Genomic DNA, 26,498 nt, shown 5'->3' with positions numbered 1-26,498 from the left:
GTGCCTTGCATTTGTCAAGTGTTGAGAGATTGGAAGTTGTAATAACTTCCTAGAAGTCAAAGGGGGAAGTCTTGGTGCTTTTGGAAGCTTGAAATTAGGGTGCTAGAAGCTAAACATGGTGGACTTGTTGAAGACTCAATGGTGAAGATAGAGACATATGCAAAAGGATAGAATGTGCTAAGTCTAGAAGAGTATTTGCTTGTGATCTCATTAGGAGCTCATGGCCTAGTGCTATATTTTGGTTGGACTTGTGTACCAAGATAGTTCTATTGTGCAAGACTAGACCTAAAAGCAGGAGCCATTGGCCGAAAGACCAAAAGGATGACAACAACTCCGAGTTGTTTCTAGAGGAATTCTCCATGGAATCGACATGTTGGGACCAGCCCACGATATGTCAATGAGAGGGGCTATTAGAATATAGATGGCCACCTCCTCATCTATGAGCTCTCAAATGAGGAGAACATGGGGGAGGTGGGCTAGGTTAGGTTAGTTAACATGTAGCCAATGCTTGAGCCTGTCACATGGACTAATCTGACAAAGAAAGCAAGGCTACCACATGGACAACACTTGGGCTTCCATGTAGACAACAAGCACATAAAGCATAAGCACCTGCCACATTGGCTACCATGTGGGTAATCTTGATTTAATAATGGGATAGGAAGTACTAGCATTTATACATGCCTACTTGGTGAATGAATCTTATTATACAGAGAAATGGAAGATTGCCTCTGATTAACATTATGGTTCTTTTTCCAATAAATCAGATAGCAAATACATGTGTCTAACCATGTGTGTGTGTGTGTGTGTGTGTGTGAGAGAGAGAGAGAGAGAGAGAGAGAGAGAGACCTATGCAAGTGATCCTTTGCAAGAGAACAACGAAGAGAGCTATGTGAGGGATTACATAAGAGAGAGAGAGGGAGGAGCCTCTGAGACAAGAAGAGAGATTATAGACACTAAGAGAGACTAGAAGGAGAGCATGACTAGAGGGAGAGGGTGAGTTTCACGAAATCCTTGCTATGCGAGGAATGATTGTAGATCACGGAATCCTTAATGTGTGGGGAAAGATTTGAATTTTACGCAATTTTACTAAGGATCCAAGTTGTAACAAACATATGCTTTAGGAATATATCTATGCTCCATCATCTTTTTGCCAAATTAAAAAAGTACATTTTTAGACACTATATTGTACTTTCACTCATCTTCTACTAATCTTGTACACATATGCTAATTGGTCAACCATTTTTGTGATCGTTTTCCCATATTTGTTTGGAATGAACATTGGATGGAGTAGGTAACAATTCATCAAGATACACATGCATGGAGGAGTGAACAATAATTCATCAAAGTACATGTGCATAAAAGAGCAAACAATAATTCATCAAGGTACGCACGTGTGCATGGGCATGTACCTTGATGGATCATTGTCTACACATCCTCCCCATTCCAACACTGATTTCTTGCACGAATTCCCACATTGAAGGCACAATTGTGCTTTACTTTTGTTTTGTATGTGTTATGTAAGATTTGTCTCTCAATGTTTAAGTGTCTTCTATATTACATGCTCCTATAGGGTTGTACAAAGAACATCTTTGCTTCCCATAAGTTTTACAATTCTAACTATTGTTTTGAATCCAAGAGGCATTCAAACATGTATCTATTGGAAGAATAACATTTAAAGATACATTAAGTAGCACACATGAACTTGAAGATCTAGCACTAGTCGGTTTCTAAGTGTGAACTTTGTGTATTTCTAGAATGTACACATGGTAGTCAGGACCATGGACGTCATGTGAACCTTAAGGGCTCCCACATAGGGCCATGGTATGCTATAAGAGTATTAAATATTTTGTGTTTGGCTGGCTCAATAGAATACAAGGTGTTACAATACCAAAATTGTGTTTTTGTGTGTGTGTAGAGAAAGAGAGAGAGGAAGCCTACCTATACAATATGAGCATGTAATGCAATAGGAAACCAAGTTGGAACATCGATGAGAGGGGTACCCTGCCTGGCAAAGACAAACAAGAATGAGAAGTTATTGGCTAGAGAGTGAGAGAAACTAGTGAAAGAAATGAGGAAGGAGAGAAGTTACCGCTTGTAGGTGGTGGTGCTGCTGCGTGTGCTGGCGTGCGAGAGCTCATCCCGAAGCCGTAAGGGAAAAGAGGGTCGTAGTGTTGGTCTCCAACATTCATGGGCAACTGCTCTGCTCTTCTGAACCAAGTGGTAGACAGCTTTCCTTGGAAAGGGAAGTCTCCAAAAAGCACATCGGTGATGCCGCTGGCCTCAGTGCCAGGCAACCATGCAGCCACAAACGCATCCATCACACCCACATATGGTTCTACCACCAATGGCCTTCCTGAAATCAGCACCACCACGCACTTCACATGCCCGCACACCTCCTCTATGCAATCTATGCCTTCCTCTGCTATCCTCAGCTTCGAATCGTCCCCCATGAACTCTGCGTATGGCATCTCTCCCACCACTGCCACCCCGAACGTGAACCCCTCGTTCCTCTCGAAGAAATTGGCGTCCGGTGATGCCTCGTACACTATCTCCGTCGAACTGCCCATGCTGCTCCTTATAGCTTCCAGGACCGTCGTCCCTGCACACCATGCCCCTCGTCAACCAGCTTGGTTGAGCCTACACTGTGACTGATCACTGTTGCTTAGGAAGTAGCTAGCTCGCTCACCCACGGTTGTGTTCCCGCTTGCGCCCTGCCAAGTGATCGTCCACCCGCCGCATTGCTTTCCGATGTCATTGGCATGGCTCCCGGCAACAAGAATTTTGGGTGCTCGCTTGTCCAGTGGCAGAAATGGTGCATCCTCAGATTTCCCATTCTTCAGCAGCACTATGGACTTTCGGACTGCTTCCCTAGCTAGATCTCTATGGGCCTGGGAAAAATACAGCACAAGGCAGTGACTCGTGCGATCTGCAATGGAAACAACAAGAGTACATGAGGCACAAAGTGGCACTGTGACGACAAACAAATTACCTGAGCGCCAACCATGTGAGTAAGAGAACGATTCGCCAATGGGTGCTCGAAGAGTCCCGTCACAAATTTGACTCTCAGAATCCGACGAACTGCGTCGTCGATCCTCTTCATCGCAATATGCCCTGAGCGTACGAGGCCTAGCAAGTCATCGTGAAACTCTGCGAAGTTATACGGAACCATGATCTGTACCCATCAACCGACCAAACACTTCAAGTCAGTCTCGCCCCAAATAATCTGGGGGGATCGCAAGACAGAGGAAATTACCCTTACCATGTCGATGCCAGCATTGATGCTGGCCATCACCGAGAAAGTGTAATTCCGGTCAGGTGGGCTAGTAATCCTGTCGATCCCTTGCCAATCCGAAATCACAAAGCCCTGCGTCCAATGTACTTGTAGAAATCAGGCAAATTTGCCTCTTCACAATCAGTCTCACTGACGATCACCAAAGACAAGTTCGATTCACCTTAAACCCCAGCTGCTTCTTGAGAACATGGGTGATGAGAAAACCATTGTCATGCATTTTCTGCCCGTTCCAGCTGCTGTACGAAATCATGACAGTCGCTACCCCTTTTGCAACAGCAGCAAAATAGGGAACCATATGAATGTCGATCAACTTCTTGAAGCTACTCACGGTGTTGTTTTCGTCAATGCCGTTCACAGTACCACCATCGCCTACAAAATGCTTCGCTGTAGCGGCCACATTGTGCCTACGGCCAGAATATTAGTGCCGAGTGAAGGACATAGTTGTTATGTCGCTACTAGATACGATTTTTGCAAAATCTACACCTGTCGTGACTGAAGGCATGCAAACTTACTGCCCTGCCACGAAAGGAAAGCCTAGAGTCGAAGGATTTCCTTGCAAGCCGACGATGATTTCTGTCATGTTCTTCACGAGTTGAGGATCCTCGCCATAACTTTCATAACAGCGGCCCCAACTTGGGTTTCTACAGACCTAGTCAGTAAAGACAGGGGACCAGGGTGAATCGTCAATGGACGTGAACAAAATTACCTGCAGTACTTCAGATGAGCCATACCGCAATGCAGGGCGCAAAAGTGTAAGGGATGCCTGTTGCCCGAACTTCCAACGCAGTCGCAGCCCCGATTCTCATTACCAATTCCGGATCCCTGCAGTGGAAGCCTTATGAGGTATAGCGAAAACTCACACTCCAGCCAACAAGGAGCTGATTTGTCACGATGAGCACTCGCCTTGTACAACCGAGGCCTACGTTGTGTGGAAATATTGTTGCGCCATAGACATTGTTGTGGCCGTGCACTGCGTCTATTCCATACATGATCGGAATTCCCAGACGCGTACCTAGAGCAGCCCTTTGGAAACTGTCCACCATATCCGCCCATTGACTCGGGGAGGCACGATCTGCCGGAACGCTTCCTCCCCCACTCAGAATGCTTCCTGCTCACCACAGCAAAAGCGGAGCTATCGGGAAAGTTGTTTCGCGTGTGAAAACACAGGTCACTAATCCAAATGCAGGTACAAAAAGCTACGATATATCAGCTGAAGTAGAACTGAAGAAGGCCCTGGAGCTCGACTCACCTACAGCGTAGCTACGAATTACGGATGCACTAGCAACTGATCGCTCAATCTGTGTCATCTGCCCGATCTTTTCCTCCAGGGTCATTCGTCCTATCAAATCGCGAATCCTGTCTTCCAAATTGGCGTGTGGGAGTTTAAACAAGGGTTGAGAGGAGGAAGAGCAGAAAGCAGAAGCTAACAGAAACAAGATCGCGGCGGCGAAGGCTGCGAGGGGGCTGCCCATTGCTTTGCTCTGCTCTGCTCTGCTTTGCTTTGCTTTATTGCTTTCAATGAAAGGGTAGCTCTTGGACCTTGGCCAACATTTGAAAAGTCTTGCCATGTTGCTTTATCGTGACGTGTCTTGCCTAGTCATCCTCCCACGTGTCCAGTGTTCCACTTGTCAATTCAAGCCTCGCGACGGCATCAGGCTTACTGCACACGCTCCAAGTGGCGCTTCCATTCTAGCCCCGCGCAGAACATCCCCACGTGCTAGAAATGGCACCTCCCATTTCAAGTGCATCACTGAGTTTGACATGTTGCCAGTCATCCTTTAGGTTTTACCGGGAAGGCAGAGGGGTACAGAAATGTACAGCAAGTCACTAGCAGGTGAAAGTCTCGCCAGGGAGAGCACCCTGTAAAAACTCGTGTGAACAAAGTTTTCCTAGAGGGAGGTCCTTGAATCTTGCGCCCTGTGCGCCTCTAGCCTCACATTTTTGGGCTCGTGGGCATTGGCTCTTAGAGCCGATCCCCATGGATTGACTGAAGGAGGCTTTTTACCAACCATAAGGAGTTCGACTTCGTTTGCTCCATCTTCTTAACTAACCAAAGGGAGCATGAGAGTTAATGCAAGCTAGTTTTGAGACTGTCACGACAATCTGCTCAAATTGGTACAGAAAGCGTGGAGTGGGCATCTCTGGTCTCTCGAGGGTGCCTTTAGCCACATCTTGAATGAGCTCAACTTCTCCGGTGGTCCAACTCCACAAAAACCAGGGCGGGTGCAAAAATAGTGCACAATCATCAGCTTCTTCGGAGATGCCGGTCCATGGGGACTGGCTCATAGGCACAAGGCTCGTATTTCAAGACACTGATGTCACAACCATTTCAATGGTTCCAAACCATCTGAATGACACGTGGACTAAACTGCTGAAGTGATACATGGAACAATGGACACGTTGGCGCAGACATGTCAATATATTTCACTCTTCAAAGGAAAAGAAAATGATCAACCTCCTTAACAAGCAGGCAGTTACATAGTAATATCATGAACGTAAGCAAGCTTTATGTTTTTTCGCCCGTTAATAGGTTACGATTCTCTTTTTAGCGCTTCCTTTATCTTGGAGACTGTTTGTAATGTTCAAACTTTGACTCTATCTAGCTTGATCAGCAACGTTTTACAAGAGGCTATTATGCATCAAGAGTCATCTAGTTTTGATGCTAAAAGTATTGCATGCTTACTAGCTTCAATTCTAAGGGCAAGTTTGCAAATTTAAAACTTTGATGAAGAAACATCATAAAGAAGGACATTTGGCCAGAGAATGTTGGAAGAGAGGATTCAACGATCGAGAAAAGGGAAAAGATCAAGCAAAGTATGTAATGACAGGATGAACCATTCTATGCATAGTCCATGGGTAAGTGTGAAGGAGCTCCTCATCAAGTGTTGCAGTCTAAGAAAAAGAAGTCTACAATCAAATGACATAAAACTCTTAGATTGTTGAAATTTCAAATCTATGAGAATGAGTGAAATCATGAGTGCATGAAGGTGCAATTGCTAGTAGGGAGAGGGCAAATGGAACATCACACCTTAGAATGACATGTTGCAAATATAAATGGGCTTAATACCACATATAAAGTGGGTAGCCCAATGTTAAGGCATATAAAACCTTAGTGATGAAACCTCAAATGCCCCCAAATCTACTTTTGGGAACGAGGCTCGTAGGAGTGGCTAGGTGGTTGATGATTAGGGCACCCTCAATACACAACTCTCAATAATAGGTGCCCCAATACATGGCTCCAATAGATGCTACCATGTGCTGAATATATCAACATGGTATTGGAGCTAATGGCTCTAACTATACGTGACTTGGGGCATGACTTGATGCATGCACACACACACGCGCGTTCACGCGTGCACACGCTACATCACAATAGGGCACCAGATCCTTAAATCACATAGGAAAAAAGATTGAGTGGAGTTCAAGCAAACAAACAATAGCAGCGGTAGAGCCGGCTCCAAAAGCAATGGCAGGCTGCACATGCAAGTGGGTTGAGTAAGAGATGTGATAAGAATTGGACTGTAGCACAAATGGCAAAGATAGACAAGGATGTGCACAAGCTAATCAAGGAAGCAAATTGACACATGAATCAAATAGCCACTAAGTATCGTGCAACATGCCAAGCAAGCAGACCTAATGTGAACATCAAGGTAGCAGAGTGCAAACAAAGTTATAGAACATGCAAAAGATAATATAGGTGCAGGGAAAAAAGCGTAGATTGCAACAAGCAGCTATCACAAATTGATGTAGGAGGACCAAACCACAAAAGCAACTAATAGCAAACAATGGACTGACGCAAACATAGCATGGACCACTAGACCAGATGTAGCAAGTTGTAGCTAAAATAAATTGCAACAACAGTTTTAGAGTAATGTAAAAATGGACTAATGTGCAACAAAGACAAAATAATGATAATAGAAAAAACAAGCAAGTGCGGCACTATGGATAGCAACTCAACAACGGGATCAATGCAAAGGATCTAGATGAGACTAATGAATTTGGACAGTGAAGAGAACATGTTGGTAGAGTGATAGTCATGCCTAAACTAAAATGGAAGACTGTGGACCACTCATGCAACCAGATTAGTATGAGCAACTAACATGGTAGCCAAAATGGGGCAACGAACACATGGACAATTAGACATGATGTGTGGTAGTTGCTTCATAGATGAATAAAGCTAACGAAAATAAAACGTGGCCCTTGAAGGACTCTTCCTAATGGTAATACACACATAACTAAAAATGTGAAATTCAAGTCCCCCATAGAAGCCTGATACCCATGCAATCACAAAAAAACATGAACTCAAACAACATACAATCGAGAAGATTTGCATAGGATTAAAGGGTGTGAAAAGTAGCAATGAAGCTGCACAACTCAAGAATAGACAATGTGCAAGAAAGAGTCAGACAGATGACAAATTGGAACTCATGGATTATAAAGAGAGCATGTGAGGACAGAATTCGCATATTTGGTTGCATAGCATATGCCCACATACATGACGATCATCACAGAAAATTGAATGCGAAGTCACGCAAATGCATCATGGTTGGCTACAATGAAGACAACAAATCATACAAGTTGTATGATCCCATCAATCGCAAGGTCATTATCTCTAGAGATGTAATCTTTGATGAGGAATCAAAATGGAAAACCTCAAATACACAAGAGATAGACACACAGATTACTCAGTCATCTACAGAAAAGATTGATAAAAATGAGCATGAATTGCCAGAAGCACCCCAAGAAGAACCACAACTCAAAAGGTCTACTAGGGAAAGTAGACCATCAGCCAAATTGACATATGCTCAATGAGGCAAAGCAATTTAGTTAGAAACTACCAACTATGCTCTTATGACTACCATCATGGCTACAGAAGAGCCAGTGTTGTTCAAAGATGCAGTTGACAAGCCAGAATGACAAACTACTATGAATGAAGAAATGGATGCTTTGTACAAGAATAATACTTGGGAATCATGTGACCTTCCACCAAGAAAGAAAGCCATAGCAAACAAATGGGTATACAAAGTGAAGTACAATCCATATGGAAGCATTCAAAGATACAAAGCCAGACTATTGTTGCAAAAGGATTTGCATAGCAATATGGTCAGGATTATGATGATACTTATGCTCTAGTAGCAAAGATGGATTCCATATGGTTCTTCATGTCACTAGTGACACTTAGTAGATGGAATGTGTATCAACTCAATGTTAAGAATGCATTTCTCAATGGTTATCTAGACAAGGAAGTCTACATGCAACAACCAGCATGTTCTGTTGAACCAAAAAAGGAGAATCAAGTTTGCCATCTCAAAAAAAGGAGAATCAGGTTTGCACTTTTGTACGTAGATGATCTGATTGTTATAAGTAGCAAGGATAGCTTCATCAAAAAGCTAAAACAAGACTAATCTATAGAGTTCGACATGAAAGATCTTGGACTTATGCACTATTGTCTTGGTATTGAGTTCTGGAGAGATTGAGACATTACCTTCATGAGTCATCTGAAATATGTTGACAGTCTCCTGAAGAAGTTTCATATGGCAAATTGCAAGATTGTAGCCACTCCCATGGAACAAAGTTTGAAACTTATAAAAGATTCAGAAAAGCCTATAGTGAATGACATGTACTACAACGTAGAATGGATATGTTTAAAAATGGAAGAGAAACGACATTTGATTTGTAAAGGGTCTATTGCTATCAATCTCATTAAAGTAGGACTGCTCAACAAGTGGATTCCGTGCGCACACAGAGGAACCCCTTGCCTTTAAGGCGGCACTTAGACAGCTACTGACCAATACCTCTTTCGCTCACCACTACATGTCTCGAAAGGAAGCATTGCAGGACGATGATAATGTTGTGGAGCTGCACAAGCAAGGGCTACAAGATTAGTTTCACCACCATTTCTTGGAAGTCTCTCAATGCCACCACCACGTCGGACAACTACCCAGGCATGTCTGTCTCCATCAACGACCCGTTGCCCACTTTGCTCTGCTTCATCTCCTCCTCCTCTTCCCTTCAGACTCCTTTTACTCTCTGTTTGAAGCGCGCCATCATTAGATGCAAGAGAGCCAAGCATGAGCATCAAAGGGCTGATCAAGTAGACAACAACCTTTAATATAATGTCAACAAGTGTTCAAGATGACACTTGTTGCTTTGTGTATATCCTCGATTTGATCCACTAAGAAATTTGGCATTGTTTGAACCGACATAGGCATATCTCTAGCGTACGAAGGTGGGAAATAGGGGACGCAATCGATGGTCTACTCACCATTTGCTAAAATCAAGGGGTAACGGATCATTTGGATTGAAGGTAAGGCCACACACATACATATGCTCCAAATGAGCCATACCTTGCACAGGCACCAATCCCTTGGAAATCACCACCGGGGTGTGCAGAAACACAAAAAAACAATGCAAAGATTTATCCTCAAATGGCTAGAATGGCTCCATGCAGCTCGTTTCTGCTTTCTTGATTAGATGTTCTTATGGAGGGATTTCTGGGAGGGGTTCGTGGGGGTGGAGTGCCCACCTACGAGATATGATCAAATGATGTTTTGGGGTAATTTCTGGGAGGAGTTTGTGAGGGTGGAGTGCCGACCTCCACAACATGATCAGATGGACGTGAGGTGTTCGTGGGGGTGCACTGCTAGCCATGGCAATAGAGGAAAGTCTTGGGGAGCCATTCCCGAGAAGAGTTCGCATTGGGACGATGCCGACCATTGCAGCTATGGTTGATGGATTTGCGGAGAGGCTTCTAGGAGGAGTTTGGGAAAGTGTTCTTTGAGGGACTTGGTTCTTCCATGTTGCATGATCTTGTGTACTCAAACGTCTCGATTCATTAGAACATCTTGATCCATTGGAATGCCTTGCAACAAACAATTATGGAGGAACTTCTCCGATCTCATGGAGAAGGGCCTATTTCTTTGCTTATCCTTGTCGCGCAAGAAATGCTGCAATTTCATTGTTGCTACAACTATCGGAGCCATCAAATCTGTAGCCTCTCCAACGTCTTCATTTAGCTGTACTGGATCATCAACTATCAAGACATGGGAGGCTCAATCTAAAAAGAGCTGTAGATACTACGTGAGCTAAGCATGGACAAGGGACTATCACTACAAGAAACACTATCCCGACAAAAGACTCCGAGAATGCGAGAACACACTCTCGAATAGGGACGAAATACATGCGAGAAAACCAAAATTTGTATAAGGAAGGAGTCTCAAGCCACTTATCAATCACACATAGCTTGCGAGACAGCACACAGGGCAAGCCATCCGTCCGAAACAGAGGTTCCATGAGGCCATGGAAAATACATGCATGCTTTTTCGAATCCAACATGCATGCTAAGTTCCCAAAATCATGCATCATATATGCCTCAAGCGCACATAAAAAACCTTCATTTTTTGTTCTTTTAACTTATTAAGCACATTTATTGCCACAATGTTCATGGCATTTCCTCCCTTCAAATTAGTTCACAAAAAAAATATTAAATTCTTCATGAGACTACTTCCTAATGGAAAATTTTTATGAAAAAAGCATGTTTACCCTCTCCATTAGGACAAAAACTAAGTGTAGCTATGATCGATTTTCCGCTATTATATTTAGGGCATCTTTGTATTTTTCAAGAATTCCTATATCCATTGACGTGAATATTTGACAATTTAAAGATTTTCTTCTATAATTTCAAATTGCTTTGATGTACTTTAGGAAAACCAATATGCCCCAATTGAACAAATTCAAAAACTAAAACATCTTCAAACAAAAGAAACTCTTCAAAAACTAAAACATCTTCAAACAAAAGAAACTCTTCAAGTGTCAATTAAGAGGGCCAAATTACAAGTAGAAAATTTTCAAGCAAGACCTCAATTTACAATTTTTGACTACCACACCTTGCTTTTTTAATATTTTGCTTTCATCTCAATTAAACTCCCTAGATGTAGAGTAGGCACTACAATTGCAAAATTGATCATGGTCACAAGCGATCACAAACCAATTTCGTAATTATAGTATTACAACAAATTGATTTTGTGCAAAATGTGCCCACATATTGCCCCACACATAAACAAAGCAATGCTAGGCAATGTAACAGTTAAAATGGAGATGCTTATAAAGACGCAAATGATTTGCGAAGTTATCGCGTGTAACCAAGACCAATGCATGACTAGTATTTTCACAATGTCTAGAGACCCATACAATTGGCACCACCAAAAACCACTTTACACACAATCACAATACAAATTTTCCGAAGTGTGGTTCTTTGGAACATTTGTGGCCCTCACTACCATTTACCTTGGAAGAACCAAGGACGGCAGATAAAAATAACTTTGAAGGCCTTACTTTGAAGGCCTCAATTTGCTATATGGCCCTCTAGGACACCCATAGCTTCATATTTTGCACAATTACAAATTCAGACAGACTGTCAACCGATCTGGCCCCAGCCCATTAAGCCCAAATGATGAATTAGTGACAAACTACTATGTTATAGAGTCAACATGTTGAAATATCCCAAAATTTCTCTGCCTGACAACATTTAATCTTCATTTGCGTCTCTACATAAAAAGACCTCAATGTCATGATGACATTTCTACGAATACAAATAATCAAGTGTAAACAAGAAAGATAAACCAAGAGACCAAGACAAAGACGAGAGAGGACATAGACGAGAGAGAGAAATCTCATTAGCTTGAAAAATATACAAAGTTACAGCTTACAGGAAAATTTTCACTGTCATTTTCCTGTAGTTCTGATTCCACTGTGACAGCATTCCTAACTAGAACAGCAAAAAATCATTGAGTATGGAGTCTGGACTAAGAATTGCCCGACAATTTACCCATTAAAAATTGTGGTCAGTTGAGGGTCTCTGCGGTTGCTATACACAAATCCGATTCCACACTCTAAGGGAATGCTCCAGCACTAGATTAATTTTTTCAGGACATCAATCACCACCAACCTCTGTGTTGTCAGAAGCTGCTTTCAACCATGACAACCATTTATAAACTTCCCTATCAGTCTGCATACAGCCAACCATTCCTAAAATTACTAGACAATACTATCTACAAGTAAACGGCTCATCAAAAAAGCACCCCAAATCTGGATTTATTATGACCAAGAGACTTTGATTTCTAATGAAATAACATGAACACAGACAAGGGTGCACACTTACGCAAAGAGAAAACTGAGCAACCAGAACCAAGAAAAGAGGAAGAGGGAAGGACGGGGGGAGAAGAGAGACCTTATCCCTTACAAGAGTGGAATCCTTGACATCATCTTGCCATTTGAAATATGCCGATGGAGAGATTACCTGTAAAATTCCAGACCCATGAGCCGTAAAAGAGGCCAATAAACCTGAAGACCATGTGACTACCTAGTACCAACCCCTTTGGCACCCTTCAACATGCATGCACAGGAAGGAGGTCGGCCTATATTTGGCATAAATATATATCGATTTCCATCAATATAAGGCAAATTTAAATAAGAACAGCATAGGAGAACTTACAGATGCAAACTACGCTAGCATCTACTTATTTACAAGCCAAACAATAAACATAACTACAATGGCCTGTTCAGCATACTTCGAAGACCAACCTAGAAAAGCCTAGATGCAGAATTACCACCTATCCTTCGCAGAAAATGATACTTGCAGCCTGCCTCAGGTGACAACCTTCAGAATAGTCCCAGTTCCATCAGTATGCCATTCCCTTGAGAATATAAACCCAGCCAACTTGCAACATCACAAAACAATGTCTCCACTTATTACCTTATACCCTCTACTGTATCTGCCAATAGCTTAACCTAGTCCCAAGTGTCTTATGATACCCCACAACAAGTCATTCACCTAAATTGCATCCGGCATCATAATGCCTAGTCAACCAAAGCCAAGTGTGATTAATTCCTTGTAGACAAGGATAGCTGCATAGTTGCACGAAACGCCCGTTTCGTGGGCAGAAACGGAAACGCCGAAACGGAAACGGCGTTTCGTCAAGAAACGCCGTTTCGTAATTTCTGTTTTTTCACCTAACCCTAAAAACGGGATTTCGGCGCTTCTCTTCGTCTTTCGCCGCCTCCCGCCTGTTCTACTCCTCTTGTGCATCCTTCCTCCTCTCTCCACCTTCTTCAAGCTCTCTCCATCCCATCCTTTGCTCTTGGACCTACCGTCACCTCCATCCTTCTCTGAGCTCTCTCCATCCTCTTCATCCTTTGCTCCATCTTCTCCATCCTGCAAGCTGCAGCCTGCAGCTTGGCAGCCTGCTCTCCTGACTCCATCCCTCCATCCTTCTTCTCTCCATCCTCTCTTTAATCTTACCTTCTACCTCTCCATCCTCCTCCTCTCCATCCTCCTTCACTTCTACCTCTCCATCCTCTTTTACCTCTATCTCTCCATCCTTCTTCTACGGTCTACCTCCCATCCTTTCTCACGAGTGACTTGTGACCTCTCCATCCTCCTTCTCACCTCTCCATCCTCCTCAATGCCGAGAGATGCTTATTGGGTCCATGTCTCCCTCCTGGATAGTTATAAAGGAGGCGGTGGCTCCAAGAAGTGGAGATGCAACTATTGCGGCATAAGCAAGACGGGGTCTGTCACACGGGTGAAAGACCATCTAGCAGGTGTTCCCAGCAAGGATGTAGGACCTTGTGAGTTCGTGCCTACTGCAGTGAAAGGTGGCCTAACAGAATGGAAGCGTGCGCGTATGGCAGCCTTGGCTGCAAAAAATGGAGGACAAGGGCTGCAAGATGAAGAAGAGGCTGCTGACACTGAGCCATTGGATGATGCCAGCACATTGGGTTCTGCAAAGAGAAGTAGAGGGGCATCAACTACATCGAGCGCGGGTCCTACTGCCACAAGAACACCCTTGCCACATGGATCAATTAGTGTGGATGCTAGTGCGGGGAAAAGAGGATCACTGCAAAGGTCTAGCATTCAAGCACGCTTGCAAAAGCAAGCAGTGAAGGAGGCCACTAGTGAGCTCACAAAGCTCTTCATACAATGTCCAATACCCTTTCATGTGGCGAAGACTACACGATGGAGGAAGGCCATGAGAGCCGTAAGCCGCATTGGGTATGAATGGGAAGGGCCTACATATGAGGCCTTGCGGACAAGAGAGCTAAGAAGAGAGAGGGAATGTGTGGAAGACCAAATGAAGCCCTTGAAAGAGACTTCGAAAAAATATGGATGCACACTCTTATGCGATGGATGGTCAGATGCACGCAAGAGGAATGTGTACAATATTTTAGTGTCTTCTTGCAAGGGAACCATGTTCTTGAGAGCCATAGACGCTTCCACTACAGGTACAGTGATTACAGGGCTGTATATTTGGGAGCATTTACGGGCAGCCATTATGGAGATAGGTGTTGAGTATGTGGTGCAGGTGGTGACAGATAATGGCAGCAATTGTGTGTCAATGGGTGCCATGTTAGAAGATGAGTTCCCTAAGATTGTGTGGACACCCTGTGCCTCACATTGCCTTGATCTTTTGATGGAGGACCTAGGGAAGATACCTTGGATTGATGCCATCTTCTCCACAGCCCGCAGTATCGTCAAGTTTGTCACGAAGAGACCCAAAGTCCTCAGCATCTATCGGGCTTACAGTGACCTTGAGCTATTGAAACCTCCAGCCACAAGGTTTGCTTACATGTTCATAGTGGTGGAGAGGCTTGTGCGAGTGCACTAGGGCTTGTTGCGCACGGTTGTGTCTCGGGAGTGGGGAGATTGGGATGATAGAGGCCAAGCAAAGTCTATCAAATTTTTTCGCATGATCATGGATGAGTCTTGGTGGAATCAGGCGGAGGCATTAATCAAATCGATTAATCCTATCTACACGGTGCTTCGCATCACAGACATGGAGGGAAGCACATTAGGGCTCTTGTACGAGTTTATGGACAAGATTGGAGAGGCCCTCAACAGAAACACTTCCCTATCGCCTGATAAGTAAGACTTCCTACTTTTGTAATATGTATAATTATTGCAGTTACTAAATGGCAATTTGTTATCATGAAGCCTGGAATTTTCAGATATATATTATGTATGTACTATTATCTATAGTCTATGAATTTTGCATGCATAATGCATTCTAATTTCTTGTGGCATGATTTAGGGTTGAGTCCATCCGTGCTATATGGAATAAGCGGTGGCATTGGTTCCACCGCCCAATCCATGCGGTGGCACATGTATTGCATCCGCTCTGGCGCAGTCAAGAGCAATATGAGAATGACGAGTTGGAGGAGGGGATGCAACAGTATCTACAAAATTGGACGGGTGGTGACTTGGAGATGCAATGAAGACTGGAGGATGAACTTCTATTGTTCCGCAATCACAGCCTCTCCTTTGGTCGACCTACGGCTAGGCTCCGAGAGACACAGTTGCAACCTGTCTCCTGGTGGGAGAAATATGGCAACTGTACTCCTACTTTGGTAAGAGTCTAAGAGACAAAATTCAACGCCACTAGTTGGAGCTTAGTCGTTAAGTAATTTGAAGTTTTATCTACTACAAATATGTTTAAAGTTATCAAGTTCCTGATACTTATCTCGGCTTAATTGGCTTATGGCAGAAACGCCTTGCTATACGTGTTCTCTCACAGGACTGCAGTTCCGGTCCTTGTGAGAGGAACTGGAGCACTTGGGTCCTCTTTCACACAAAGAAGAGGAACAGATTGAGCACGGCTCAATTGGAGCGATTGGTGTTTTGTCATTGCAACCTCCGTCTCCTTGAGTTCACCGCCAGCTGCCCCGAACCTCGCCAAGTGAATGTAGACAAGGTGGACGTGGAGAAGATGAAGGTCATACCAGATATCCCACGGGAGGAGCTGGACATATACACCATGTTGTATGAGGAGCTGTCAGCACCAGCACACCACACACGATCATACACTCAACCATCTGGAGATGGTGCTAGTACTTCAGTTGCACCCGATGGTCCTGATCCTGATGTTGATGATTCTTCTTCAGACAGTGACACAAATGCCTCGAACTTATCTGAGGACGCAGAGGATGACGATGATGAGGAGTCCATGGATGATGCAGATGATCAGTAGTCCTGCTGCTTTTTTTTATATCATCCATGAGTGCTTTCATTTTGAGTCTTGCATGACTCATGAGTCATGAGTCATGAATCATGATCATGAAATTTGTGGACCATGAATCATGATCATCTATGGAGTCTGGACATTGAATACTTTCAAGTTTCAAGTTTCAAGTTTCAACTTGTGTGCTAAGTTTAAACTTTTAAGTACTTCAAACTTCTAAATTTCAGATTCTTGTAATGCCAAACTTGTTAGTCATGACTCATGATACATGTTGATTTCAGATTATTGAAGCATCATTCAAGAATTTAGAATCATAGAGGCATGAATCATGAATGATGCATTGATGGCAGATGCTTGAAGGCTGAAACCTGAAGCTTCAACCTTCAAGTATAGATAATTGTAATTTGTATTATGTATGATTTGCACTCTATTGATAATTATATTATGTATAAAAAATAAATTTTTATACATAAATTGTATCATATTGCCGTTTCTTCCGTTTCCGTTTCGGCGGGGCCCAGAAACTCCGTTTCTTCCGTTTCCGTTTCGGCTGGTAACTATGGATAGCTGCTTCAAATGACAACCTTCAAAATAGTGGCAGTTCATCAGCACGCCATCCCGGACCTAACAGCCAATCCAATTGCAACAGTACACAAAACTCATCCTCTAAAACAGATAGTGCACTTTTAAACTCTTTACAAACATAAGGTAGAAACCATAAACTCCATTATGGATGGGCATGCCTGAACCAATCCACACGAACATTCTAGTGTCTGGAAGGCTCTACACAAAGCCAGAAAGCAAGACATCTTATAAGTGTCGTAACTAGGAACAATAGACCTATGGCAAGCCCTTCCTTTCCTTAACCCTCCAGGCCTAAGCCTCCTAGCTTAGACTGAATACACCACGATTTGATATTTTCCTCATCGGAGAGGATCTCAACCTAGCACCACATAAATAATACCTCCAGTGTTACTAGAAACATTTTGCGAAACGCATTTCTCAAGTTTTGTTTAGAAATGTTTCAAGATTTTGATAAGACTTCTTCCTAGAAACGTGTTCTAGTTATACAATAAAAATACATAGTATATAAAGCATATAAAATTATTAATATATATAATTAAAATTGCATCGCATATACATACAAGAAACCAAAAACCAACCCCCAAATTTTTATTTACAAAATAAAAAATGATTTTTTTTTTAAATGACCCTTCTTTTGGTGTTCTGTACGTTCCATAGAAACTTTTCGTCACGTTTCTCAGCCACTTTGACATATAATCAAAAATTATCTTCTAAGATGTTGCCTTGCATTCTATAAAAGCTGGATAATCCAAAAATATTTGCAACTCTTCCACATTCCTTGATAAGGCCATTTAAAATAGCTTTACCTTTCATCTTCAGAAATTATACACCTGAAGTATAACTCACCCTACCATTTCGGCAAATGAGTTAAATGTGATTGTACGGAGTGAAAAGCCCACTTTGAAAGCAAGTATGTAGGGCAACCAGCCCTAGGTTGAAATCGACCAGCCAACCTCTCACGTGGTTGACTTGCCATGTTTAGCACCTTCGATACATGACCTAACTGCCACGTCACAAGTCTACCATGAGGCTTGTCAACTACTGCCAAGTCATCTATCGACAACCACATCAGCTTTACCATTGTGCCATGTCACCAATACAACTATGCCTCGTCATCTGTATGGATGCCACATCAGCACCTGTAGTCCAGGTCAGCAATAGACTGAAAAAAAGACCATGTGGGCATACCTTATTGCCATGTTGTCCACCTACCTTTTCATGTTAATACAAGATGCTGATGTAACCGAGCCTCATCTGTCCTATTGCTCTCATGGTGGGCCTTACACATGAGTAACTAGATCTAGATGGATGTGGATTCACCCCCTCAATGTCCGCTCTCTGTACTAACGCTTTGGTGGTCCGATACTAATTACCTTTCAATAAATAACCCAAGGACATTGGTTACCCTATTGGACATTTGGCGACCAAGCATAAAAAATTACCCACGTATGCAAATTAATGCAATTCAATTATCTCTAAAGGTTTCTTTATTTTCTTCTTTTTCTTTTTGCAGAGCCTATACCTCCTTCGTCTACTTTTCCTCCACGAACAAGGCTTCACCTCTTTCTTTAATGTCATGCTCTTGAAATGTCTCTATTGGCAAGATTTGGTAGAGCCAATATCCTTTTGACTCCAGTAGCCTAAGAAGATGCCTATACACAATTTGTGGCCTTCTAACCACCTATTGATGGATCTCTATATTGTTAGGTGTACTTGCACTTCATCTCAGACCTACTTTTATGTACTTGCTAACTGTCTGTTGGCAATATTGTAATATTTAAGGCAATGGCCAATGTATTAGTTAGCTAGGAGGGTTAGGGGCACTTCAAAAGGCATCACATTGAATTCAAGAAAGCCATGTTATGTGCAGAAGGCCGTCTTGCGCTCATCTCCTTCTTTCACCGTGATTTGATCATAACCAAACCTCAAAGCTATCTTCATGAAAACTGAGCACCCTTGAGTTCTTCCAACATGTTATCTATCCCTTCCTCGCGCTCCACCTTAGAAAGACGGTACGGGGCTTTGTTTATGGGCTTATTGCCAGGCTCTAAAACAATGGCATGATCCACATCCCTCTTGGGAGGCAATTGGGACGGCATATCAGCAAATACATCAGCAAACTCTTAGAGCAACTCTTGCATATCACAATCCTCAACACGAAGAATACTACTCCCCTGAGATACTGACACATTCAATGCATAAAGGGCATGCTCCTTCCTGAGCTCTCTGGCCAGCTGCCTTGCTGAAATGACCTGCAATTTAGGAGTGGCAATGCCATGCAATGCTATAATTCTACCCCTGTGGACAAAGCTGAGTGATAGGGCATTCAAATCCATGCTGATTTTACCCAAAGATTTTCAACAATTGCAGCCCAGGACAGCATCTATTGGGCCCATGTCCAGTGCCAAGAGATCCCAAGAAATTCATAATCCTGAAAGAGCTTGATCCTTGCATCTTGGCAACAAAATTTACTGATCAAATGCAGCCCATTTGCCACCTCTACTCTCAGCCCATGATCAATCTTAGTAGCAATCAGTCCCACCTTCTGTAAGGTCTTAGAATTGATGAAACTATGAGTGCTACTGCTGTCCACAAGCATGTGAACAATCATGCCATTAATTTGTCCTCTCAATCTAACTGTGTCAGCACTTTTGGCACCCATCAAGGCATGAGAAGAGAGAGCATAAATTGTTGCACATCCCAATAGATCTCCTCCTCGTCCACAAGAGCATTTCCATTTGCATCCTCTCACGCATAAAAAGTCACAGCATCCTGATGTTCCACATGAAAGACAATAGGCGAACGGCCTTGCATGCCACAGGTGGGCTGAATGTCATTTGATTGTATACCATGCATATTTTGTTCAATAGCACCACCGGGATCAAAGGGTAAATCAACCCCCTTCGTGGCTCCAGTATCTGGAGCTTCTTCCACGTCATGTGCACCCTCTAGCTCATCATGAGTGGCATCCAAGGTCTCAGAAGCATCCATTAGATCCTCATCATCCGATATCTCAATAATCATGCTGAGTTTTACAGTGCCACTGTTATGCATTTTGCAAACTTCACGATGCTTAGGAGTCCATTCCTCACCATACTTAAAGCATAAGTTTGCCCGCTTTCTGCTGTCTGTAATAGCCCTGGTGTGCTGTTTAAATTCTGATTTTCATTTCCAACACCTAGCTTAGCTACTTAGCATCAGATGCATATGGCATCTTGCTGCTTGTAACAGAGGGAAACCTCGGAAATGGTGATGGTGATGGTGCTGATGCTGATTTTCTATCATGCCAATCAGTCACCTTAGACTTCTTCTCAACCTCATTTGCAGTCATATATGCGCTGCCCACTGCCATTTTATACTTACTGGCATATTTGGGCTCATACACCTCTGCCAACTGGGCTGCATGCTCAATTGTTTGAGGGTTATGTGTCTTTACATCTGCAGCCAGGGAAAGACTCAATCTCTGGATGAAATGCAACAACTTCCCTTTCTCATATACATCCTTTACAAGCCTCCGAAAGCACTGCAAATACTCTTGAAGTGTACCAGTCTACGATAATGCATAGAATTCAGACAAGTATTGATCCAAGATGAGTGGGGATACGAAGGTTAAAACCATGATTTCTTTAAAACCCCTCCATGTGGTTGGCCTTTGAGATGAATCCCTCATATACCGCCACCAAGTATGTGCATAGTCCTGCACGTGCATATCCGCAAAGATTTTGTGGTGCTCATCCTGCTTTGGGTAGAAGCGAAAGTAATCTTCCAACTTTGTAAGCCACTCCTCCAGCTCATTAGGTATGCGAGTGTCCCCTTTGAACTTATGCATTAAGAGTTTGTCCTTGACATCCTTGGCTGCATAATTCATGTATACGTAACCTCCAGAAGTGCGGACATCATCATGCTTGAGGTTCACATAATCGAAGAAAGACATCTCAAGTTTGATGGCCTCATGTAGGGCCTTATATGATTGCAAGGAATTTGCCAGCATCTCATCAAAAGTAGCATGCTGCCCACCATTAACCCCCTGCTGCGTAGTAGCTGTTACCATCTGATGCACTCGTTGCGTCTGGCTGTATGTGCTCACTGGCAGAGCGATAGGTGCAAGTACCCCTGGCTAGGTCTCTCTGCCAAATGCATCTCTCCGAATTGATGGCATGCCACAGGGCTGAGAAGAGAACTGACCTCTCTCCCAGGGGTGTGGGCTACCATATAAACCAAAACTGGCTCCAGGCATACTCACTAGTCCTGTGAAAGGAGCACTAACCAAATGCATACCAACAGGTCGACCCAAAAGAGATGGCTCGCCTTGCATAGAAGCAAAAAACTCTAAGCCAAAAGATGGCTTGACATCTTGCAAGAAGGTGCTCTGCGGCGCAGAGAATGCATCATCCAAGTCTAAATAATCCCCATGTTGGGATACATTCAACGGTCCAGAAGACTCATGCTCATAGGCGCGGTGGGCATCGGCCATAAAACCCCTGCGCAGAGCAAAACAAATATCCTGACTGTCTGAGTGGTCCCCTTGCTAGGGTGCAGACTGCTTGCCCTTGTCCTGCACAGCCTGGCCGATCCGCTGCTCAAGCTGATGTCCCATCTAGGCAAGAGCTATATCTTGCATAGCCATGGCCGTGGTAAGCTTATGGCTGAACTCCTGTCCCATCTGGCGGATAGCACCCTGGAGCATAGAAGCAAGGGCATCCAAAAACTGGTTCTGCACTCCCTACGCTTCGCGAGATGCAAGAGAGAAAGGCTGAGTTCTAGGGATCTCTGTACCACCAATGGATGCACCCACTGTGTAAGGCAATTGGTATTGTTGAGCAACCTCATCACTATCATGCAATATATCCCGAGGGGCATGCTTGGGGGTGCCATGGTAATTGCCACAAGAGAGAGAAGCTCGAGTGCAGGCAAGAAAATGAAGCGGATCAGAGAAGTAGATAGCAAAACCCTGCTGTAATGAGCACCTAATATAGTGTGTAGAACCACTAAAAGGCTGATGGCGAAGATTGAGAGGAAAATCGATGAAGAGGCTTCAAAATGGAGTTAAATTGGCTCCAAAGGGGGCTGTGAAAAGCAACTGAAAATGGACTTTTTTTAAATCCCTTTCTTCTGGGCCTAACCTAAAGACTACTAAGACAGTTAGGACTACCACGACACCCTTGGTTAGTATAACTTAACCCAAGTCTTAACGCAACTCAACCGTGGTTAGCTTAAGCTAACCTAATCCCAAACTAGCTAAACCTAACCCAAACTACTAACTAAGCTAACTAGGCCTACCCCACCTAACTAGCCTGCAGACCTTAGCAATTGCTAAGGTTCTGCAATGGCACAACGCAAAAGAAAGGGCGGCGCCAACGAGTGGCAAGGGTAATAGCGTGGCGTCGAAGGCGATGGTGTGACGAGGGCAAAGGCAGTGGCATAGCGAGGGCACTGGCGACGCGGCAAAAATCTTTTGGCGCAGACGGTGGTGCGACACTGTTCGTCTAGTTCATTCGAGTAGATGGCCAGTTCGTCATACGGGCAACAAGGAGTGGAGTCTGAGGGTCGTCTGGTTCGTGTGTTTGCTAAGAGCCGTGGCTTGTTAATGAGCGACATTGTGCGCTGTTGGGCTGTGAGCTATTAATGAGGAGCCCTCAATCACCATGTGCTAGAAGGATCCACAACGACAAGCCATTCAGCCATCAGCAGTGACGAATTGGACGAACTGCCCTTGTGAGTAGCTGTTAACAGGTCTAGCGACAGAAGGCACTGCCTCAGTGAGGATATGCTTGGCACAAGGTTAGGCGTTGATCGTCTTAGCGCAAGATTTGGCGCTGGACAGATGTTGCGTTGCAACCTACAATTCCTTGTGGGATTTTCACTTGACGCTAAGAAGTAAATATAGCACTAAGAATGAGTAGAAGTGAAAATTACTCACTTCTACCTCGTGGATCATCGATGTTATATTGCTCTATCTTGTTCTACATTGCCCTTGCTTGACGCTAAACTGCTTCTACTTGCATGGGGTATGGTAGACAGCACCAAGAATGAGTAAAAGTAAAGGGACGGAAGGAATAGGGCCCTAGGAAGGAGCTCTAATACCAATGCAATGAAGGGGACAAGGGTCAGATTGGAGGAGGGAGAGATAGGAAGAGGGAGAAGGAGAGAGAAGTGTGTAAAAAGAGAGGGAGGAAGAGAGAGATTGGGAGAGAAGGGAAGAGAGAAAAATAGAGAGAGAGATTGGTAGGCAGCACATAGGAGGAAGGAGGTGGGAGTAGATAGGATTAGATGTCACATCAAAAAGTGTACAATAAGGGGTGGATGGGAGAGGTCCTCTGAATTGGCCACTTTTTGGAGACTTATATAGTCCCTCCATATTTACCACTTAAGAGGCCTCTAAAGGTCCTCTAAATTGGCCCCCTTTCCCCCCTTCATTCCAGCATCCATTTATACAAAGGTCTTTGTAACTAAGTTTCTGTTAACATTCCGAAAGTGAAGAGCAAAACAAGCCATGACAAAAGGCTAGCACTAAAGAAGAGGGCTAATCAAAAAGTAGTCCACATTCTCTTCACTGAAGCTACAATTGCTTGTGAAGACTTGACAATTTCATTTTAGTCTCCCCCAAACAAGTAAAAAATGCTTAGACGATCCAATGGATAGGGAAATGCACTACATACTTTATCAAGCCACAACAAGGTCACTACATGTATACAGGTGCATGTGGCTGCACATGCAGACCATCATCTTTCTCTCTATGGTTTCAGATCCAACCCACGAAGTAGCTCTTAAGCCATTTACTAGTGTCCATGTCACATAGGTGTCAAGCCCCCGAAACCTCCTTACATGGTACATGGGGACTCATAGGAGGGGCATAATCCCTACTTGTCCAATACAACCTTCTAGTAGAGAACGTGGCATTGATGAAAGACACTCCTCCCATAAGTCCACGAGGCACCACTACCTATGAGCACCTAGTCTTTGTGACCTAACGTAAAGAGCCCCATATGTAAAACCGTCTTATCCATCATACATAATCTAAATCGTAATTGACCCTTATTAGTGAGCGTTGTCATCTCCTCTAGTCGCTCCCATCAAGGACAATCCAAGTAATCAATGGAACTTCTATGCTAGAAGACTTCTGACAGCAAGATACATGTGTAGGTCAATCGAGCACACTATCTTAGACAGGCTTGAGTAAGATGTGCCAAGGGTAATGGAGGCCAAAATGCAGTCAAAGGTCCATCTAGTAGGAGTCTTGGATCAGTAAATTCGAAACATTAGGATGGCAAGGACATGAATATAGCAAGTAGGAGGGTCTTGCAAGTGGGTATGTGTAGGAATGAACCAATACAAGTAAGCAAGTACGGGGTGAGTTCTGTTGAGGAGAGGCATCACACGAGAAGCTAAGGAAGGTGTGCACTCAAGAAGACAGCGAGGGAGGGAGGGATGAAAATTGATTTTATTAACATTTGTGGAAGGCCCGAGAAGCCTATGAGACTCAACATCATACATTGTGTGCTCATAGGAAAACTAAAGGTGCTATGCACGCCTTTACGGAGCTAGTAAAAACTGAGAGAAAGAGAGTGAATATGATTTATTAAAGTTTGTGACAAGCCAATGACACTAGCAAGTAAGAAAATATCATTATATTAAACAGCTCTTTAAAGAAACTAGAGATGGCTAGTACACCCTTGAGAAACTACGAACAACTAAGAGAGAAATGCACTTTGGTTATCTACAATGATGGTGATTGTCAAAGGGTGTCACATGCTTCCCACAGCCTCTCAGAGGTGCCACGACAGCCCAGAGAGCCATGGTATAGAGAATCTTTTAGGTTATCTATAGCTTCTTGAAGTAGCTGGTTCATTGTCCCATCCCACCTGTTTAAGCCCCCAAATGAGGAGAGCAAAGAGACTTGGAACCTGCACAGGATGAGGGGATAGACTATCATGTGGGCGCATGGTGGTGGTGTTACATAGGCAGATCAAGATTATCCAAGATGCTTTGCAAAGTGGTCCACTCATAGACCGACACATGGGCAGCATCTACAAGAGCTCACATGGCCGTGTATAAGGCAGCACGGAAGCATACATAGCGCAGCAGCAAAGCTGACATGTGGGCAGAGGGAAGGCTGCCATGTGGGGAGTAAGGATGCACAAGGTACTCGAAGATCTGCAGATCTGATCCCTGATCGGTTGTGGATAAAAGCCAGCACATAAGGTAACAGGTGGGCCAAGCTTCGGGCAGGAAAGGTCCAGCAGACAGGCTCAAGGAAGGGCCTGGCAAGGGTTATCAATAGGCCTAGCAGACGGGCTCAAGGAAGGGGCTGGCAAGGGCTATCAATAGGCCCAGACAAAGCCAGCCAGTCTAGAGGCCCACTTTTTAGGGCCTCTGACCAGAGGCCAGAAGGTCTGTTGCCCACGATTGGCCTCATCACTGGAGTAGATTCTGCTTTACACTTAATGGAATCGTCTACAGATGTGCATGCCCTAGGGAATTAATGTTATTAATGTTAACAATGATAACCGAACCTGCAGTTGAAGTCCTCAACTTCAAGTCCAGAGCCCTCTTCAATTCACAAAACATCCGCCCAAATTGTCTCTAAATAAAACTCGTCTCGAAATGAAGCCGTTTGGTAAACAGCGAAAAACTTGACACTTTAAGGCTCAGTCAGCAGCTTTAATTTAAGAATGGCTACTTAAGCAAGTTGATCTCTGAAAGTGGACACAAAACTTTAGTAAATATTGGCAAAGAGAGTTTTAATAAACTAAATGTTTTCACTAATCTTGTGCAACATTAGAGCTTGAAGAAATAGCAGTAATCGTTGTCCTTAACCTACTTCTCAGTGCCCAGTTTCATAATTCTGTACTTCTCAAACCGTTCTATCACATGCTGTTATTCCTTATCAAGATGAGTCCAGTAACATGCCCAAACTCAAGGTTCTAAAAACAAGACAAACAATACAGTCTACAACTCCTGACAGTCACCCAGGTAGTTGAAAACATGAACTCCATCACACATGACAGGGGTTAGCTACGATCACCAGCCCCCAGTGTCCATGGCAGTGCATCAGATTAATTTCCAATCAAAGACGTCGATCTTAATTTTCTTGTAATCTGCCTTCTAGTTTACCACCAAACATGCCTTAAAATTGTATGTATTTCACACTACTTTCATTTTATTGCACCCTTTCCATAGCTAAAGATAAAATAATAAGATAACCAAGTGTTAAATTACATGATCCATTTACTTACCTCTATCTCGTAGAATGAAGAAAATAATGCAGTCATCAAGCCCATTGGATGACCTAGCTCATGTGAAAACAGCTGTATGGCAACAATATCTGAAACACAACTTACAATAGGTGAGTATTTCAAGAAGGTGATCCTCAAACTCTGACACACAGACAAGGCCAAACTGAAAAATCAATTGCATTCCTAAATTGAAGAATTAAGAAACTCTCGCTAGATTACTCAAAAAGGATTAAATATACACCAAACATAGATAATTGCTCACACACTTGTCCCCGGGATTTGAAAATGAAGTGGAGCTAGTCCTTTGATTTCTATTTAATCGCTCAAGTACTTGTGCCTAGAATTTGAAGAATAAAGTAAGAGATCATC

At 43.5% G+C, this 26,498-nt stretch overlaps 2 protein-coding genes across 3 annotated transcripts in view; both read right to left on the bottom strand.

Moving 5' to 3' along the window:
- Window positions 1-1,811: 1,811 nt before the first annotated feature.
- On the bottom strand, window positions 1,812-4,750 carry LOC147885252 (uncharacterized). The gene is made up of 10 exons (XM_087397125.1): window positions 4,542-4,750; window positions 4,305-4,400; window positions 4,024-4,114; window positions 3,805-3,941; window positions 3,453-3,696; window positions 3,260-3,364; window positions 2,990-3,172; window positions 2,687-2,888; window positions 2,090-2,599; window positions 1,812-2,005 (listed from the first exon to the last, which is right to left on the bottom strand). The coding sequence occupies exons 2-10, from the start codon at window positions 4,343-4,345 to the stop codon at window positions 1,935-1,937; spliced, it is 1,584 nt and encodes a 527-aa protein (XP_087253251.1). The 5' UTR covers window positions 4,346-4,400; window positions 4,542-4,750; the 3' UTR covers window positions 1,812-1,934.
- Window positions 4,751-11,958: 7,208 nt separating this feature from the next.
- The window catches only part of EIF4G (eukaryotic translation initiation factor 4G), a 47,422-nt gene continuing 32,882 nt past the window's right edge, over window positions 11,959-26,498 (bottom strand). Inside the window, exons 11-13 of one of the 2 annotated variants that reach the window (XM_087397123.1) lie at window positions 26,130-26,218; window positions 12,522-12,590; window positions 11,959-12,299 (exon numbers count right to left, since the gene is read on the bottom strand). In XM_087397123.1, coding sequence (XP_087253249.1) covers window positions 12,225-12,299; window positions 12,522-12,590; window positions 26,130-26,218 — 233 coding nt within the window. In that variant the 3' untranslated portion in view covers window positions 11,959-12,224. The remainder of the gene's footprint in view (window positions 12,300-12,521; window positions 12,591-26,129; window positions 26,219-26,498) is intronic. The other variant, XM_087397124.1, reaches the window with a different exon arrangement.

This window comes from Dipteris shenzhenensis, chromosome 26 (assembly GCF_047967505.1).
Source record: "Dipteris shenzhenensis isolate YYH24624 ecotype China chromosome 26, Dip_SZ_1.0, whole genome shotgun sequence".
Lineage (NCBI taxonomy): Eukaryota > Viridiplantae > Streptophyta > Polypodiopsida > Gleicheniales > Dipteridaceae > Dipteris > Dipteris shenzhenensis.
The sequence above is the reverse complement of the archived record's forward strand: the minus strand, read 5'-3'. Positions and strand labels throughout refer to the sequence as shown.